This window comes from Stigmatopora nigra, chromosome 13 (assembly GCF_051989575.1).
Source record: "Stigmatopora nigra isolate UIUO_SnigA chromosome 13, RoL_Snig_1.1, whole genome shotgun sequence".
Taxonomy (NCBI): domain Eukaryota; kingdom Metazoa; phylum Chordata; class Actinopteri; order Syngnathiformes; family Syngnathidae; genus Stigmatopora; species Stigmatopora nigra.
This window is the reverse complement of record NC_135520.1, coordinates 9,562,501-9,580,178: the sequence shown is the minus strand read 5'-3', so window position 1 is coordinate 9,580,178 and position 17,678 is coordinate 9,562,501. Positions and strand designations below refer to the sequence as shown.

At 44.4% G+C, this 17,678-nt stretch overlaps 2 protein-coding genes and 1 long non-coding RNA gene across 4 annotated transcripts in view; 1 reads left to right on the top strand and 2 right to left on the bottom strand.

Moving 5' to 3' along the window:
• The first annotated feature begins 534 nt into the window (after positions 1 to 534).
• On the top strand, positions 535 to 14,829 carry pak6 (p21 (RAC1) activated kinase 6). 2 transcript variants are annotated; one of them, XM_077731988.1, is made up of 9 exons: positions 535 to 932; positions 7,995 to 8,242; positions 9,172 to 9,789; positions 10,542 to 11,072; positions 11,449 to 11,582; positions 12,316 to 12,442; positions 12,526 to 12,651; positions 12,715 to 12,849; positions 12,991 to 14,829. In XM_077731988.1, the coding sequence occupies exons 2-9, from the start codon at positions 8,039 to 8,041 to the stop codon at positions 13,156 to 13,158; spliced, it is 2,043 nt and encodes a 680-aa protein (XP_077588114.1). In that variant the 5' UTR covers positions 535 to 932; positions 7,995 to 8,038; the 3' UTR covers positions 13,159 to 14,829. The 2 variants fall into 2 exon arrangements, with proteins under 2 accessions (XP_077588114.1, XP_077588113.1); XM_077731987.1 differs by having other exon boundaries at positions 7,968 to 8,242.
• The window catches only part of LOC144206821 (uncharacterized), a 15,971-nt gene continuing 809 nt past the window's right edge, over positions 2,517 to 17,678 (bottom strand). Inside the window, exons 2-3 of the long non-coding RNA XR_013328439.1 lie at positions 10,935 to 11,033; positions 2,517 to 2,650 (exon numbers count right to left, since the gene is read on the bottom strand). This is a non-coding gene — a long non-coding RNA (uncharacterized LOC144206821). The remainder of the gene's footprint in view (positions 2,651 to 10,934; positions 11,034 to 17,678) is intronic.
• On the bottom strand, positions 14,879 to 17,187 carry ankrd63 (ankyrin repeat domain 63). The gene has a single exon (XM_077731990.1). It carries the CDS (start codon positions 17,184 to 17,186, stop codon positions 15,555 to 15,557), a length of 1,632 nt encoding a protein of 543 aa, XP_077588116.1. The 5' UTR covers position 17,187; the 3' UTR covers positions 14,879 to 15,554.

Here is a 17,678-nt window from a genome sequence, read left to right as displayed (position 1 = left end):
CAACTGTGGGCAGTAGATTGGACACAACTTGAATTGTTAGCAAATCACAGGGCACAATGAGACAATCAACCAATAATCATGGCACTGTGGGATGTGAGATATAATGTATCTAGTGAACCCTCTAAATACTGCATTTTTTTACTGTAATATTATCTCATTCGGCCAGTACAAAAAGATTGGACTTCAATCACAGTCAGTGGCAGCTGATGAGTTCAATGAGTCCCCCATAAAAGGTTAAGCCTTTTTGGGCTTTCTCTATTGTCCATAATATCTCCTTTAAAAGGAGGAGGACGAAAAAAACAGGGGAAAAATTGGCCTTTTTCTAGAAAAAAAAATGGGAGATGACATTTTTGGTCCGTTTCTCCCGAGCCCGACTCGCACGTTCCATGCGCGCAGACACATGCGCAGGCTGTCATTAATTCTTTTACAAAGACAGCCCGATGAGGAAGTGGGAGGAGGCAGAGAAGGATGGGGGTGATAAAAGAGAGATAGAGAAAGAGAGGGAGGGAGTGTGTGTGAGTGTGTGTGTGTGTACGTGGGATAAAGCAAGCTGGAGAAGGAGCGGCAGAGGGGGTGGGGATGGAAGGACCTGGATGGGGCTGAGGTATTCTCTCCCCACGGATGCTCCCTTCATGACTTTTGCCGCGGGTTCTCCGCTCTCCGCAGGCCCCCGAGCCCCGGTGCCAGGACCGCCGGCGCCGCTCGGCCGGGGATGAGCCCGGGAGATGGCGGCGTGCGTTGGCGCCCGGAGGGAGGAACGCATCGGGCTTTCCCGGGCAAGCGGCAGCCTGCAGTGCTCGCTGGCTTGAGAGCCAGTCCTCTCATGTCCTCGTCTGGGCGCGCGCACGCGCGTTGCTGAGCGGTGGGCGCTGGTGTGTATGCGCTCACTTCTGCTTTCAAGCCTTGGTGGAGGAGCGTGGCTGGACGGCAAGGTAAGATCCCCCTCCATCCGCCCAGCGTCTCAAGGAATGAGAATGAAAAGAGGCTTAATTGCATTTTTTGAAGGAAGGATAGCGAACACCTTTGGCGGGAGGTCGAGCCGCGTTAGAATGCAGAGCAGCCGGGGAATGTTGATGGGAAAAAGAGGGAGATGGTTCCCATTGGTGATGGGCTGCATCAATTCAGAGATATGGCGTTAAGCTCTCTCTATTGTCTACGTGGGAAAATGCTTTCAGTCCGTTCCGTCTTTAAGGTCATGCATTGGAATATGGATCCTCTATGGGAGAATTACCGTGCCGACCGTAAAGATGTGTGGCGATGGCGTGTGCCTGATGTTTTTTTTAGCTGTACGTGAAATGTGCGGCAATACTATTTGGGGTGACGCGTTACGTGTATGTCTATAGGACTAGAAAGGTAAGCCTTGCTTTACTTGATCTAGCTTCGGTAAGACTTGGGTAGACTCTCTGAAGGTGAGAAACGGACTTGAGTCTGTTCAATTAATCAGAGATTTTGGGGCGCTAGGGTTAGTACGCCGGGCATTGTACCACACAATCCTTCCATAAAACATCCCTGTAATTTAAAAAGAAGATCACAACAAGTCCATAGTTTGCTTCTTTTTTGGTTCCTTTTCATGTTGCAATTTTTGCGAGTGAACGAGGATTTGACAACAAAACAATGCATGTGCATACATCGTTCAATCATTGGACTAAATGAACTGCACGGTCTAATTTGGAAGTAAACAATCAATGTGCTTCAGCTTATCTAGAGTTCACTGGTTAGTATTCCCACCAGCCCATAAGGTCCACACCACAAACTTTTCAGGTTTGGTCCGGATCAAACAGAGGCCAGTGTCAAGATGCCTTAATGTGTCATGATAGATTATCTGAAACGTAAAGTATCGTTGCCAGAAAATTGAGCAGAAAATACTGCCGCTTTGTTTGCATGTTGACTCCCATCCATCCATTTTCAAATGACTTTGGCAAACTGGACCAGTCAGCTGCCAATCACAAGTCACAACTCTTTACGTTAAACACCGGTGGACAATATATTCACCTTCAATGAACCTAGCATACATGCATTGGAATGCGAGAGGAGGCCGGTAACCCCCAAAAGAAAAGCCACCTGAGCACAGGGCGAACATGCAAGTGTTTGAAAGCCAAGATTATGACCCTCAAAGGGGGTCTCGTTATGTTATTTCTCGGCCCTGGGAGCGAGACGCCCGCATTAGTAGCTTACCCTAACCGGCAGCCATGAGATATCAAGCACTCAAGGATTAAAACAGGCAGTCCAAATTAGGACAGCGTGCTGCGAGTCTCCTGACTGGGTCGAAAAAGCACCCGTGTTACTGCGGAAGGCGCCGATACGTACTGTACTTGTGTTTTCTCTCTAGGGCCCGGATTGAGAAATAGAAATCAAAGATTTCGGGAGCACATGCTGCGTACTGCATCGATAAATTAGACTCGAGAGAAAAGATCGGAACTGGTTTAGTTCGTGCTAGTCAAGTAGGGCGTTCGTTAGATGTCGTCTACATTTTCCCATACTGTGCTAACTGAATGAATAATGCGCTTATGTCTTACCTCTGATTTTTTTATGCCGTCCAGTATGTGTCCAACAGTCCATGAAGTTGATCTATTTAAAGTCCCATAGGTCACCATTAGGGAGTGCTTTACTGAATTGGATGGATTGGAATTGAGATGGAGTCCTCTTCCCTCTGAAATAAACCACAAAAAGAGCAAAACAAAGTTTGTATCACAATCAAAAAGTCAAAAAAATTGCCCTATTGATTCATTTGGTTTTAATGCTATGGAGGACAATGTTTTAGTTGTTGTTTTCCCTCCTAGAAATTCAATAGTTTTTATTGGAAAAATAGTGTTGTGTAGGAAATTGCTCCAACACAAACACTATCGATTAAACTTCTGTCTGATCAGCTTTGAGCGCAAAGAAGGACGTAAATAGCCTATTTTGTTGTTCTGATTTAATAAAGATTTTGCTGAATCAGGGTTTGAACAAGAGAAAAATGATGTGTGGCCAAATAATGTGTTTAAAAATGACATGGGAACCAAAACAGCAACGTTTTAGCTGATGTTGTTGGTTTCTGATTTGAACCTGCATGGTAAAATCTTGCAGAATTATGTTCCTTCATCGCATGATAAAAACAACAAGTCTCGACTACTGTTTTCCATTGAGTTGTATGCAAAGGCAAACCGTCACATCAATGAGTTTTTTTGTACAAATTGAATCATTATGGATCTGCGTGAGCCTTGAGAATTGATTTTGGAATACTCTTACTAATACTCTATACTTAGTTACATCAGTGTGTAAAAAGTTACGACCCTAGGACTTTAAATATAAATGAACCTTAAAAGCCCTTTGCCCTGTTTTCAAAGTACACGTCAGTATTGACAGGAGTTAAAAAAGATCAGGTGTAGCCGCGTTAAAAAGGCAAGAAAAAGACGAATCTGGACACTCAGATGTTGTGACAGCTGAAGGAGGAGAAGGATGAGCAAGCACAGAGGAGGAATGTAGGGAAATGACATAAAGGAGGAGAATTAAACATGCTGAAAGAATGGGGCAGTCTGTGTCTTTACAAATCACCAACATGTCATGCTTTTCCGTCTCATTGAATCACACGATATAGCCTTTCTCCGCACATGCGCCGTTACTTCTTTTTTTCTGCCAATTGGAGCATTTTCTACCCGCAAGTAAGCAAGCCTTGACTGAAAAGGGGATTTGAGGACAATTGCATCAAGTGACTTCATGCATCATGTTGTCAAGGGATAGATCACTCCGTTTATGTTTGTTGACAAAATGGACAAATCCGTTGTGGCGTGGTTGACCAAATGACGTTCGTGGACGCACAACATTTAAGACCCCAACTTTATGAGGATCATTTGTGATTTGATAATCTGTTTTAACATCTCGCAAGTCAGCAGTCATTAAGTTATAACGAGAGTGATTAGTTGAGGGAAAATTTGAGAGGATTGACCTTAAAACGAAGAAATACATTTGGGATCAATCACAATATGTGAACAAACCCTCAAAACCTACAAAAGACAGATTGCCAGCATCCTCAAGAAAGACCATAGATTCTCATATATTTTTTAGTTTCTGGTTTTTCATCTATAAAATATGTGTCCAGTTCCAGTGCGTCATGGCTTTTGAATCATGGTGCAATGCTGTAACTAATGTGACATTTAAAAAAAAACACACACACATACACACGCACACGACAAGAAGCAACCAAATATATGTCAACATGAATAAGCTCAGGAAAATGTAGGCCATCTTGAGACTGAACTCTTTAAAAGAAATTGGTAATATTATGTGATCATGTTTCACTGCCATTGACAACCATAGATGCCCAGTTAAATTTGACTAAATTCAAATTATTCCTGGAACAGGAAAGACAAACATTTTTATCTTAGTAATCTCTGTCTTGTGGCAAGCAGAACTGGCATGTGTATTTTGAATGAAATAATTTTCAATTTACGCCTTCGTCTTAACCTCCGCCATGCCCCCGTCTCGCAAGTTCCGCCCCCTCCTTCCGTCTCGCAGGCTGCAGACAGATAGACTTAGTTTTTGTTTTTTAGCTGGTCAAAGCGAACAAGAAGATATGTCTACTAGTGGGAAGTGAATATCCAGGCATTTTTTTGGGATGTGGGAGGAAACCAGGGAACCTGCAGACAACCCACCCAAGCCAGGGGAGAACATGCAAACACCACACAGTGAGGATCCACCTGATATTGAACCCTCAACCCAAGAACTAGTTCAAAGAAATGGATGATATAACAAATAATTGTAGCATACTAGCATTTTTTGAATGACAGGCAGTGTCATTTTTAACTGTCTTCTTCTATTGACAGTCCCTCCATGTCCACAGAGGTGACTTCCAAGATAAAACAGTAGGCGTCAATTGTTATAATAAACGGAGCCCATTGTACCGTCCGGTCACGTCCGGCGCTTGCGTTACTCGCAGATGCTATCAGCGTAAATCGGTTGGTGTGTGCCTTTCCTAACGCCATCTTTACCCTACAGATGACCAACAAAGTAAACAATGTGTGTTGACTTCATCTTTCAGGATAAAATTCAAATCAGGACTCTAGATATACATACACAAATGTTCATTTTTTGGAATTATTTCAAAAAATTAAAACACAACTAGAAAAATTTTGACACCCGAATATCTCACATCAGCACTGCAAAACCCAAACGAGATGGTGACGCTATCCGCCCCACAACAAGGTTTTGTAATTTATTATAGCCGGATTATCTTTTGACGGCACGTGCATCGACAAATACAAAAAAAAGAGGATTACCTCATCTCTGCTAGTTCCCACCCTCACCTCGCGAGTTGACACGAATCGTGCACCAAATATAAACGCCAGCGCTGCAGGGGCTCCTAAATTAGATCGGCGACGAATTGCGGCTTGGGTATTAATTCCTCTCCGTCCTCACCTGCACGTGCACTCGCTTACGTGCACGTCCATAAAAACAAAAGAGGCAGAAATCAGGGCAAATAGTACGTGTGGGAAAAATCGTTTACCTCGGCTCAGAGCAAATCCAATATCTCTTATCTCCCCATCCCCATTATGGCTCGGGGTGATTGGAACATGACAGTATGGAAAACAGGCCCTCGACTGCGTAGTGTCAGATGGCGGAAACGTATAGATTGCCATTTTAGGTTTGATTGCCTGTTGATTGAAGGTTACTGCTCATGATGGGAACTTTTTCCCCCCCACTATTTGTGCAGCGTATCATCCAAATCTGGGGTGTCCAATCATTTTTTTTGTCACTATTCATGTCATTTATTTAGAAAAAATATATAAATATATCACATTATTTTAGAAAGGGAAAACATTAAATACAACATAATTATATTAAATATTTCTTTTAATCTTAAGTTTTTTTAATTTAAGAAACAAAATACAGCAAATCTATTTGATATACAGAAATAAATATATATTTTGTTCACGTTAAAAAATAAAATTGGAAAATAGGAATTATTCGTTCTCGATTAAAATACAGAGTGGGAAAAGATGTAAATAGCAGTTGGCCTCCCTTCCATTAAAACGTTTCATTTGGAATCACATTGAATAATAAATAAAGGATAAAAGATATGTTCTGTACTCTTTTAAGTGAAGTGGTAAAGCACTCGACAATGCACTTGTCCTATTTACGCTGCTCTGATCCGGCTATTGCTGACATAGTGAGACTGTAACAGTTTGCGGTTTCTCCCATGAGCAAATATTGATCGATCTGTTTGTAAAAGGATACATGGGCATTATCTCCAAATGTTGGCTCAGCCAGTGTCAACATCTGCATGTTGCGCAGCAGATAGAGGCTTTACATTCACAACTTTAAAGCATTTGGAAGCAAATTTAACATTAAAAATTTAAACCATGATTTTTTTGTCCTTTGTTTTGGTTCCAATGTCATTCTAACCGTCTAAAACCAGTATAATCTACTGCAGTTTAGCCCTAAAATATATCAATTCATTGCCCACGTGTCAGCATTTGTGACTCTGAATTGATGGCCAAGAGTCAAAGGGGATTAAACGGTTCTGTGCTTTTTGGGGGATTATTTTAAAAAGAAAAGGACTCAGCAAAGTCCACTCTATCGAATTCAATAAAGTATTGCTTGATTGCGATCTTGGCTAAAGTCCTTAACACTATCATATTCTTAACAGGCAGAATTTAAGACTTTCTCAGCAAACTATGTGTACATAGGGAGAGCAAACAGGCCTATTCTTATGCATCACTTACCATATTAGCCTCATGATTGAATTATCCTTGGAGGTGACATGTCCCCTCAAGCTGAGAAGCCCCTCAGGATCCTGCTATAATCCGCCCTTTTTTTCCCCCACAAGGAGGACTCTGTTGATACGACCAGCGCAATCCCGTTTTACCCCGCACGGCATCGTGCTGTTAAAAAGAGTTGAGGCAATTTGCTTGCTTATTAATATCATTTCTTCATGCCGTAGAGGAATTCTTGATTTTGGCCTCGAAGAGGACGCTCTTCAAATATTTATATACAATTTGGTACGCAGAATAGTAGATCTGGATGCTTATTGAATGATATCATAACAAGAAAACGCTTTGCAAAAGAAAAACACAACTACAAATTGGCCCCAAACACAAAACCCTATTGCCCACAACACAAATGCAAATAGCCACAAGACTAATGCGAATAAGGATAACACAAAGCCAGATTAACCACAAAAACAAATGCAAACGGACTACCACGGGAGTAGACGTCAAAATACAAAACGACATGCTATGTATGCCCTTTCTTTAGAAATGTCAGACATTATTTGGCAACAAAATGGTCAAAAACTTGTAAATTTTCTACTGCTATATTAAAAGATATTTAATCTTGTTACATTTGTTTCAACATATCGTCTGGTTTTGACATCTCAACCATTTAGATGACTAGCTCATCTAGTGTTAAAGCCAAGAAGTTAAATGCAGTCTGCATTTAAGCTTCTTGTGCGGCCCATATTCAATGATATTTTTATCATCTGCTGCGGGCCAATAAAACTGGGCTGTGGGTTGGAGTCTGGAGACCCCTGACCTAACACATGGTTGTGGGTTGAGGGATTAAAGGCGACCCTCAATGCAATCGTGGGCGCATTAATCGGGCCGGGATATTAAAGGGTTATAATGGGGTTGTGAAGGATATCCCGCCATAGACGCTATGTTGGCGTGCGTGAGCTGGTGTCTGTGTGCCCATTTCATTTTGAGCATTTGAGCGCTAATGCGGCGCAAGCCTATGGGCTCACGCCAGCACAGCGACACGCTCATCAGCAAAAGGGCACAGAGAATGAATAAGCCTTAATTGAGCGCACATCCTTCATTACACATCTGCTTACAAATGCTTCCATTCTCCTCCGTGACCTTCTTAAAACTTAGTAGTTGCCAAATTGGACAATTCCCTGCCACCAAACATGAAAGCAATTCTTTTTTGTATTTAACTTTGCCTACTTTGAAGCCCTTACTGTTTATCACAACATTTGGTCACTGCTTTTACAGGCGACCAATGAAAACGTGTCTCTACAGGGATATTTGGACACAGTCAGCCTGCCTTCCTTGCAGACGTGAGGATGTTTCGTAAGAAGAAAAAGAAGAGGCCGGAGATATCGGCACCCAAAAACTTTGAGCACCGCGTCCACACGTCCTTCGACTCCAAGCGAGGCTGCTTCATTGGCCTCCCAACGCAATGGCACAGCCTCATCGAGAACTTACGCAGACCCCGACCCGTGGTGGACCCTTCCAGGATCACAGAAGTGGAGCTGAGGCCCAAGAAGGTATACACCACACCCACCATCCTATCCTGTTCCTCACTTGAAGCAATGAATCACTCAGCCAACGCCTTTGGATTGCAAGTGTCAGCTAATGCAAACATTTCCTCTCAACGGCTGCCACTTAAAGCGCCAGGCGTCCGATCCATTTGAAGTGAGAGGGTGGCATGAATGAATAATGACTCATTTGAATTAACAGCAGAATCAGGAAAAGAGCCACATGAATTCCGGCTATTTGTAATGAATTTAACATTGCTAGATGTAAGATTCATTGGAAGTGGGAGGGTTTGGCAGCAAATGAACTAACGCATGTTCATTCACTCCTCTGAGTCAAAATAGATTGGACGTCTAGCCCATTCAATGGAAGCTAAGCTATTGGGTCAAATATAATACACTGCTCCAGCCTACATAGGATCTAATTGAATGAATGAGATTGACATTCCTGTTCTATTGTACCCTTTTCTACTCTGTTCTTTTCTTCTTCCCGTCTGTTATACCTGAAAAGGTGATTCTTTTCAATCTCACCCTATGTGTCTCCATGGTCCAATCCCCAAAAGAGGCTTTTGCCTGGCATGAACTGAGCTCCACTTCCCCTATGCAATGACTAATGAGACGCAAGGCGCTCCGTATTAGTGTTGCAACAGCAAAACATTTCGCGCCGTCTCGTTTTCTTGCCCGAGCAGGCTCGTCTGCGTCGTCTCAACATGCCTTCCTTCCAGATCATAGCGTCAAAAGTCCTCTGACTGCGTTTTATGTCTTCTTTTGAGTGTCTTGTCGAAAGCCTCCGGAGGGGATTTGGATTCAGTCTTGACAATGTTGTCCTTTACAGTTTCCCAGGTCTAAATTTAGCTGGGCTTTCAACCACGATGATGTGAACCTCCTTCTTCTTTGGAGTGTCAAAGCATACTCTACTTTGGTTCCTCTCCTTTTTTCAGACCATCGTTCGTGGGAGCATGATCGGCCACGGGGACTACATCACGGCCGCCATCCACGACATGAGCCGGCTGTCGGTGACCAGCAGCAACTCTTTGCGGAAGAGCAGCCCCTCGGCCAGGAAGAGGGCCCAGTCTCTGGGAAGGTTGGGCGAGGTCAACGAGAGCGAGGCCTACCAGTACGAAGGCTTGGTTGGAGACGAGGGAGACGACGAGGACGCCGCTGGCATCGACTGGCGAGACCGAGCCAGGCACATCCACAGCGAGACCAACACGCCCTACTTGGCCATGAAGAAGAGCATCACCTTGCAGCCCAATGGGATTTTACCAAAGGCTGCTTCCACCTATGAGGTTGGTGGCGGCCCAATGGAAGGACTATCGCAAACGGGCCAGAACAAGAACTTTATGGTGCCCGGTCAGGAAAGAGTCATATGGAAGAGAGACTTCCAGCTGCCTAGAGGGATGCCGCCAAATCAAATCCCTGTGGCGTGTTTCTATAGCCCAGCTATGAATCTGCAGCAAGATCAGGGGGTCACTACCGCAGAATTTCGGCCCGGTGTACCAATGTACACGCACCTCCAGAACAGCCCAGGGAGGCCTTTCTCCTCCTATGATTTAAAAGTAAGTCTGACACACTACACACGATTAACAGTACTCACAACTTGAAACCAAAAATTGCAATATTTTCCCAAAACTATTTTTGGGAGTCCTAATTGCAATCTCATCCACGGAAAAAAAGGTTTTAGAGATAAATTCTGACTAGACTAGATAGTATACCCCTGAATTCAATAGGTGTACTCTGAAGACTGTGAGGCAGTTAAACTAATCAATTATGAAAAATGGTATATCATCATTTCTTTTGTTATTGTTGGAGCAACCATGAGAAAGAAATACTGTGCCACATTTTGTTTTAGAAATATAATTCAATATAAAAAAAATTCAGAGAAAGATAAAAAGTGGAGTTAATCCTCATTTAATCCTTTGCAGTTGTCACGAAATAAACCTAAAAAGCCTTTGGTGCTGCTTTCAGGTATGGTGTTGGTTTAGATAATGCCAGCTCGTGTTTTTTCTTATTATTTCAATGTGATTTAATAGACAAATTTAACCAAGTAGACCTCAGGGGCCTGCAACTTTCAAGGTTCCAATTCACATGCATAATTTAAATTTCACCAGGGATCATGTTCGCTTGTTAGCCGGTGGAGTTTCAACGTAAACAAAGCTGTATATTGATTCGCTTTACATTAGTAAGTGTGTTTACAGTTTGCTATAAAAGCTAATTGCATTTGTTTTTGAATCAGAATAACCCATATGGGGGTGGTCGCTAAGTGCGGAATGACGATTTCTCGTGACTGACTTTGTCTAACCCTGTTCAGACGGATTCAGCAGCGAGGTACCACTCTGGCTTCCTGCCCACCGGCACCAGCAGCCCCCTGGTGAGCGGCATCAGACCTCAACGGACTGTCCGATCCTCGGCCAGCTACACTTTAGGACTGTCTCCCAACATGGGCCTAAGACTCAACGGACCAGAACCTTTCCTAAAGCACTCCGGTTGCCCCAATCCTCCATACCCTCGACAGGACAGCCCTTCCCAACCTCGACCTTCACCCACGGGCTCTCTCGCAACCAGCCCCCCCGGGACATGCTCGCCAGCCTTCAGGCCCCCTCACCCTTCGCCCCGACCGCCGCCTGACCCGCCCAAGGTCACCCACGAACAGTTTAAGGCCGCCCTGCAGATGGTGGTGGATAAAGGCGATCCGAGGTCTTACCTGGAAAACTTTGTGAAGATCGGGGAGGGTTCGACGGGAGTGGTGTGCATCGCCAATGAGAAGCACAGTGGTCGTCAGGTGGCGGTGAAGATGATGGATCTGCGGAGGCAGCAGAGGAGGGAGTTGCTCTTTAATGAGGTAACATGTCCTTCAAAAAGATTGAATTGGATTGGATTGGATAACTTTATTCATCCAGTCTATTGCTGAAAGAGCTTTGGAGGGACTCCGCAGACTCATGCAAGGGGTGGGAGGTGCTGTCCATGATAGGTCCTGGTTAGCATCCTCCTAATTGGGTTCCAATATGTGATAACCAATCCAAAACAAGCCTTAGATTTCAACTACTCTCCCCAGAGTACAATACTTTGCCCCTCATAAAATATATGACATTGCGCTAGAGTATTTTTAGGAACCCGTGGTTATGAGCCATGTAATAGTCAAATTTTGTGCTATGCCCACGGCTGTTACATATTTTTCCACTATACAGAAAGTGACATTTAGTTCTCCTCATCCCCAGGTGGTGATTATGAGGGACTATCAACACAGAAATGTGGTGGAGATGTATAAATCTGCCCTTGTGGAGGAGGAATTGTGGGTAATCATGGAGTACCTGCAAGGTGGAGCTCTCACCAACATTGTGTCTGAAACCAGGTAAGATTTCATTGTGTTCTTAAGAGGTAGAGTTCTGTTCCAGAACTTCTCAACCCCCTCAGCTCAGAATTCTACCACAAGGAGGCAGTGTGGCAATGATTAGAAGTTGTCCATTGCTTATGGTGGTTCAAAGACACACAAAGGTTGTCCTTGAGGTCTCCTCGCACGTTTAAAGCTCACATAGGAACGCACTAAATCAGATTTAAAATGTGTACTCTGACACATGACATAAATTAGACAAAAACAAATAATTATTTTGTATGGGGCAGTTTGCAGTATGCTGTTACAATATTTGGGAAGGTATAAATTGATCGATAGATAGGAATGTACTAAAATGCTTCAGCTCTTCAATATTTCAATTTGTATCACACACTTACTATTTCATCATGTCTGAAAAGGATGGCATTTTAATCCACTCTCTCTCTCTCCAATACACAAAGACAACCACTGATAATCATCCTGATGCATTTTGCCTTCTGGCAAATCTCGTCAAATACCAGACTCGCACGCGATGGATGTATATACACGTAAAAAAAAAATGGTGTTGTCATATGCCAGTGTTGAATGAACCAACTGCTCTTCGTCATTTTCTTTTATGCATGGAGATCCATCATTTTAAAATTCTTGTGCGCCAAATTTGCTGATATAATTGCTCTGCGGCTGCCAAACGACAAAATCTATGTCCCTCTCTCTCTCTGTCTGTTCGTTCATTTTTCTGTCGTTGACATTCCAGGCTGAGTGAAGAACAGATTGCCACAGTGTGCGAAGCCGTTTTGCAAGCCTTGGCTTACCTCCACTCGCAGGGAGTCATTCATAGAGACATCAAGAGTGACTCAATCCTACTCACATTGGACGGAAGAGTAAGTCATCTTTTGTCTTTCTCCTGATTTCTTTCTATTGTGTCACTTCTCGGTCTCTAAAAGTGCCCGATGTCCTTCCCCAGGTCAAACTGTCCGACTTTGGCTTCTGTGCTCAGATCAGTAAGGATATCCCCAAGAGAAAGTCACTGGTCGGGACTCCTTATTGGATGGCCCCGGAGGTCATTTCCAAATCGCCCTACGGCACTGAGGTGAGGAAGCATACGCCAAATGGAGTCTATGTGGCATTGACAACGTGTACAATCTCGCGCCAGGTGGATGTGTGGTCCATGGGGGTCATGGTCGTGGAGATGGTGGACGGAGAGCCGCCATACTTCAGTGAAACACCAGTGGCGGCTATGAAAAGACTGAGAGATGAACCGGCTCCTACAGTGAGAAATGTCAGCCAGGTATCTACAGAAGCTGGGGTCAAAGTGGTGAAGCGGGGCCAAATATTTGTGGAATATTCATAGGCTTTTCCCCTTTTACTTTTCAATGTAAAAAATAGAAATGTGTAGACTAACTAAGATCTATTTCCTTCTCCATTGTAGGTGTCCCCTGTTCTAAAGGACTTTCTGGACCGGATGCTAACCCGGGGCCCCCATGAGCGAGCCAGTGCCACGGATCTGCTGGAGCACCCCTTCTTACTGCAGAGCGGTTCACCTCAGTGCCTGGTCCCTCTAGTGGAGCAGTACCGCAAGCGCATGTCCCGCTGCTGACCCCGAGTTGAGGTCGAGTTCCAGAATGCCACGTCAAGTACGATCGTTTCTCTCATGCGGACCGAGTGCGGCAGTTCCGTCCTCCTCCGTGCCCGCCCGACACGTACTACGCCGCGAGAGCGACAACGGCGAGGACGGCAAATTGGGTGTGAGACGCGCCGTAAAGAAGCACTTTAGGAGTGAGCTCCAGGCGGCATGCGCTCACTTCTTTCTTAACTCAGTCACCACACTGATTGCTTTCCTGTGACATTCTCTGTGCGTGGACACACGCAAGATGGTGCATATCGAATCAATGTTCCACATGACTATCGAAAGGTTATGTGCTACTGCTAAGGAAAAGCTACGGTGGCTGAGAAGTGCCAGGTGAAAAGCATAGTCCGAACACTTTGCAAAAACAACAGCACAAATGCTAAGGGGCCAGAGCGCTAATGCAGATATCCACAACACGAACCCTAATTGACAAAACATGAACCCGATTTCCCACAACACAAATGCAAAGGTACGAGCCAAAAAGTGAAGGAAATTAAGTAGACTTAAGGACAACACTTTTTTTTAAGAAAATCGAGTCATGCACTACAATAATAAATAGTGTAAGTAGCACGGTGGCTGAGTGGATATCATCTGCGTCTCACAGTTCTAAGAACTAGGGTTCAATCCCTGGTCTTCTAGTGTGGGGTGCATGTTCCCCCTGTACTTGCGTGGGTTTGCTCTGGGTGGTCCGGTTTCATCCCACATCTCAAAAACATGCATGATAAGCAAATTAATCACTCCGAATTATCCTTAGGTCGGTGGAATTTAGTCGACTTCCATGTGGTCAGTTTGTTTCTCTTTACAAATTATTCGCACCATGCACGTCGCCTGACGCTTGTCAGCCACCGTAACATTTTAATGCGGGCATTATTTGTGACAGAGTAAAGCCGTTCAGAGCCCCAATCGGATGGATGGTACAGCCTGGGCATTGTGGTCCGAGTCTGGGCAAACAATGACAGGAGACTCTTTCTTCGCTTGGCCAAACGGGAGGCACACCTGGCCTGAAGTGAACGCGAAAGAACATCCTGTCTTATTAGCATCACAAGTGGGGAGATGAAAGCCGAGCTGCCATTGTGAGCTCACTGGAAAATCTCCTCTGTTCCACATCTATTCTTTATTTCCAACAGGTGTTGGGGTGGGTTACTTGGATGATGTGAATTTACAAATAGGTTTCCACTGCTAACTATGGACCTAAACATAAGTAGATAAACACACCATGTACATAAAATAACAAGTTGTAGGTCACCTACCACAGCAAATTATATTCGAGGATACTTTCTTTACAGAAAAGTGTGTAGAATTGTGTGAGCATGCGTTTCTGTGAGTACTTGGACGTACGGGTGAGGGCAACTCAATGAACCAACCTCTTTATATTCTAACACTTTTTTTTTAGAGGGGTGAAAATTCAATGCAACTTGTGAGTGTGTGTGTGTTTTCTTTTTTTTCTTCAAGATGTTTGCTTTTCTAGTAGAAGCACACACACTTGGCATGTGTGCTGCAAGACGTCCACCTGCTGAGAAACACTTTGCACATCAACAAGTCTATGACTCGTGTATTTCTACGTGTGCGGATCATCGACGAAAAAGAGAATTTATGCTCGATTTTAATTTTGTACAAATCAAATAAATGATGCACACGGATCATCAGTGAATTATTGTTCAAAAACACACACAGGCAGTACGACGAGGGTTTTCGGAAGGTCTGGTGTTTATTCAGCGTGAATCGGAACAACACAATGTCACTGAATACAACGAGGCCAAAGTCCAGGTTTTAAAAACGCAGAAGCAGTATCATACAGTTTTTCTTTACAAATTACAATACAGTATAAATCATTAAGTGAAAATGTATCTCTTTTAAGTTTACAATCACTGTCCAAAACATGAAGTGTACAATTCGCCGGATAACGAGACTTAGACGTCAAATAGTGAAGAATTGGCAGCTATTGAAAATGTGTTGTTTCTAGGAAAATTTTCAATGTTTTTCCATGGGTTGGTACTGCCCAAAACACAAAAACAGAGATTTAAAAAAATTAGAACACTATACACCCAAGTCCACTTGACTTATAAATGATAAATGGAAACAAGGGACTGCAATGCTTTTAACGTAGCAAGGCGTTTTTGGTCTATTACTCTTATGTAACCAATATAGGTCAACACAAAAAATCCCTAATGCGCTCATTTTTTTAGACCACTCATCCATAGCGCAACATTATCCAATTTTCGTTTTGTTAGCCAGGTTTAGCCGGCAATTGTACACATCAACATGTAAGTATTACATTTGTCGCATCGATAAATTATCAGCAACAAAAAACATAGGCTAAATTGCAAGTGTAGATAGGTTAGGAATGGTCACTCTGCTTTCACCTCTTAGTCAAGGCTGGACTGAAAGGTGGAGCTTTCGAACTCGCATTTGACTCCGCTGATGCTGTCGACACTGGGCTGGCTGTTGACTTGCTGGTGCGTGTGGGACAGAGGAAAGGTTTCAGAGCGTGACATCCGTCCCCTACCATTAGAGGAGCAGTCTTTCACCATCTTCATGAACTCGGGCGCGGTGAAACGACGGAACAGTCTGGTTCCCAAGCCTGCCAAGGCCGGGCCGTGGCCGGAGATGGGCATCTTCCCTGCCTCCACCTCCGCTCGGCCGAAGAGTATTTTGTTGGTTCTGCCGGCGTGGGCAAAGCTTCCTCTCTTCGACGCCTCGCCTGCTTCGGACCTTTCCTCGACACAAACCGGCACTTTGGACGCTGAGGGCGTTTTGTCCACGTCGTTCGACTTCCCTTGGCACTCCATTTTGGCCAGGAGACATCGGTCGTCTTGAAGAGAGGCTCGTTTGAACCTGCTGACTGAAAAGCCCGAGTCCAGCACTTCACCCTGGTAAGATTGCTTTCTGAGGCTCACAAGCTCCTGGTTGAAAGACTTTGCTTTCCCACAGGGAGGAAACCTCTGTCGGGCTCGCTCTCGGCGACCACTTTCGTCTTTGACCTCTTTTGGGTCGGAGAGCTGGCAGTTTTGGAGTTGTTTGGCGGTGAAGAAAACACTGGGGTCTGCCCCACTTTGGCTTTTCTGACGGGGCACAGACCACTTGTTGCGATGGTTCTGGTCTTGACTCTGATTCCTGGGACATGCAAAGCGGTGCCAGAGCCCGTTGCCGTCCCCCGTCTTCGATTGCTTCCGAAAAAGCCCCGGAAATTGCTCTTCTTTCCCGCCGGAGAACTTTTCCAGGACGTGTCTGGGGAGTCTGTTGGGCAGATCCCCGTCTGCGACATTTCCCGGGACGGCGGTCGGATCTTCGGCGCTGACGGCGCGCCTGCATGGAAAGTTCAGGATCTGAACGCACTGGTTGTGTCCGAAGAAGTCGGCCACCTCGGCGGCCGTGTGTCCGGCGTTGTTGATCCGGTCCAGCCTCAACCCGAGTCTCTTAAAAGCCCTGACGAGAAATTCAAGCACTTGGCCGTGTCCAGAAAAGGCAGCGTACATCAATGCACTGTTCCCCCACGTGTCGGAGACGTCAGGATCGGCGTTGAATTGCACCAGAATCTTCACCACGTCCAAGTGGCCCGACTCGCAGGCGTGACTCAAAGCAGTGCGCCCTTCTTCGTCCTGGCAGTTGACGTCGGCCCCTTTCTCCAACAGGAGCCGGGCGAACTTGGCGCGAGTTCCGGCTTCTTGGAGGCAAACGGCATAAATGAGAGGGGTGCGGCTGTTTTCCGTTTTGGAGTTGATAATTCGTCCGTCCAGGGCATCCAGTATGAAGCGGGCCAGGTGAACTTTGCCGCCATGCATGGCATCTAGAAAGGTCTTGGTGCCCGAACCCTGGCGTAAATCTTTGGGCCGCATCATCGTGAAACGGCGGTTCGAGAAATATCGAGCGGTAGGACGCGCGACTTCTCCGAATCTCTCGAGCTTAAGACTCGGCGAAGGGCCGCCTGTCTTTTTTATACCTCCCTCTCTACACGTGCCCTCCCCACGTTGCCGGGGAAACCAACATCTGAGGACCATTATGTGGCGCGGCGGCCATTCAGCCCGAGCGCTCTCCGGCTGGAGAGAAATATGTGCGCTTTGAAAAGAATAAATACCTCGATGAGAATAAAAGGATTGTGTTTTTTTGAAGTCAGGTTAAAAATAATGGATCGCTTGGACTAATTTGCAAGGCAAATTAAATTATTTACATACCATCCACTGAATGTTGCTTTCTGGGGACTTTCGAGATAAGTTAGACAAAAAAAAGTGAAATATTCCAGACACTCTTTCACATGGAGGATGTATACTCACAGATTTGTGCTATTACTAGTAAATACAGAAAAAAATTGCCTCTCCTCAATCAGTGCTTATTTTTATATCCATGTGATTTCATAAAAATAAATAAATAAAAAAAAAATATATATATATATATATATTTGTATATATATATATATATATATTTGTATATATATATATATATATATATATATATATATATATATATATATATATATATATATATATATATAT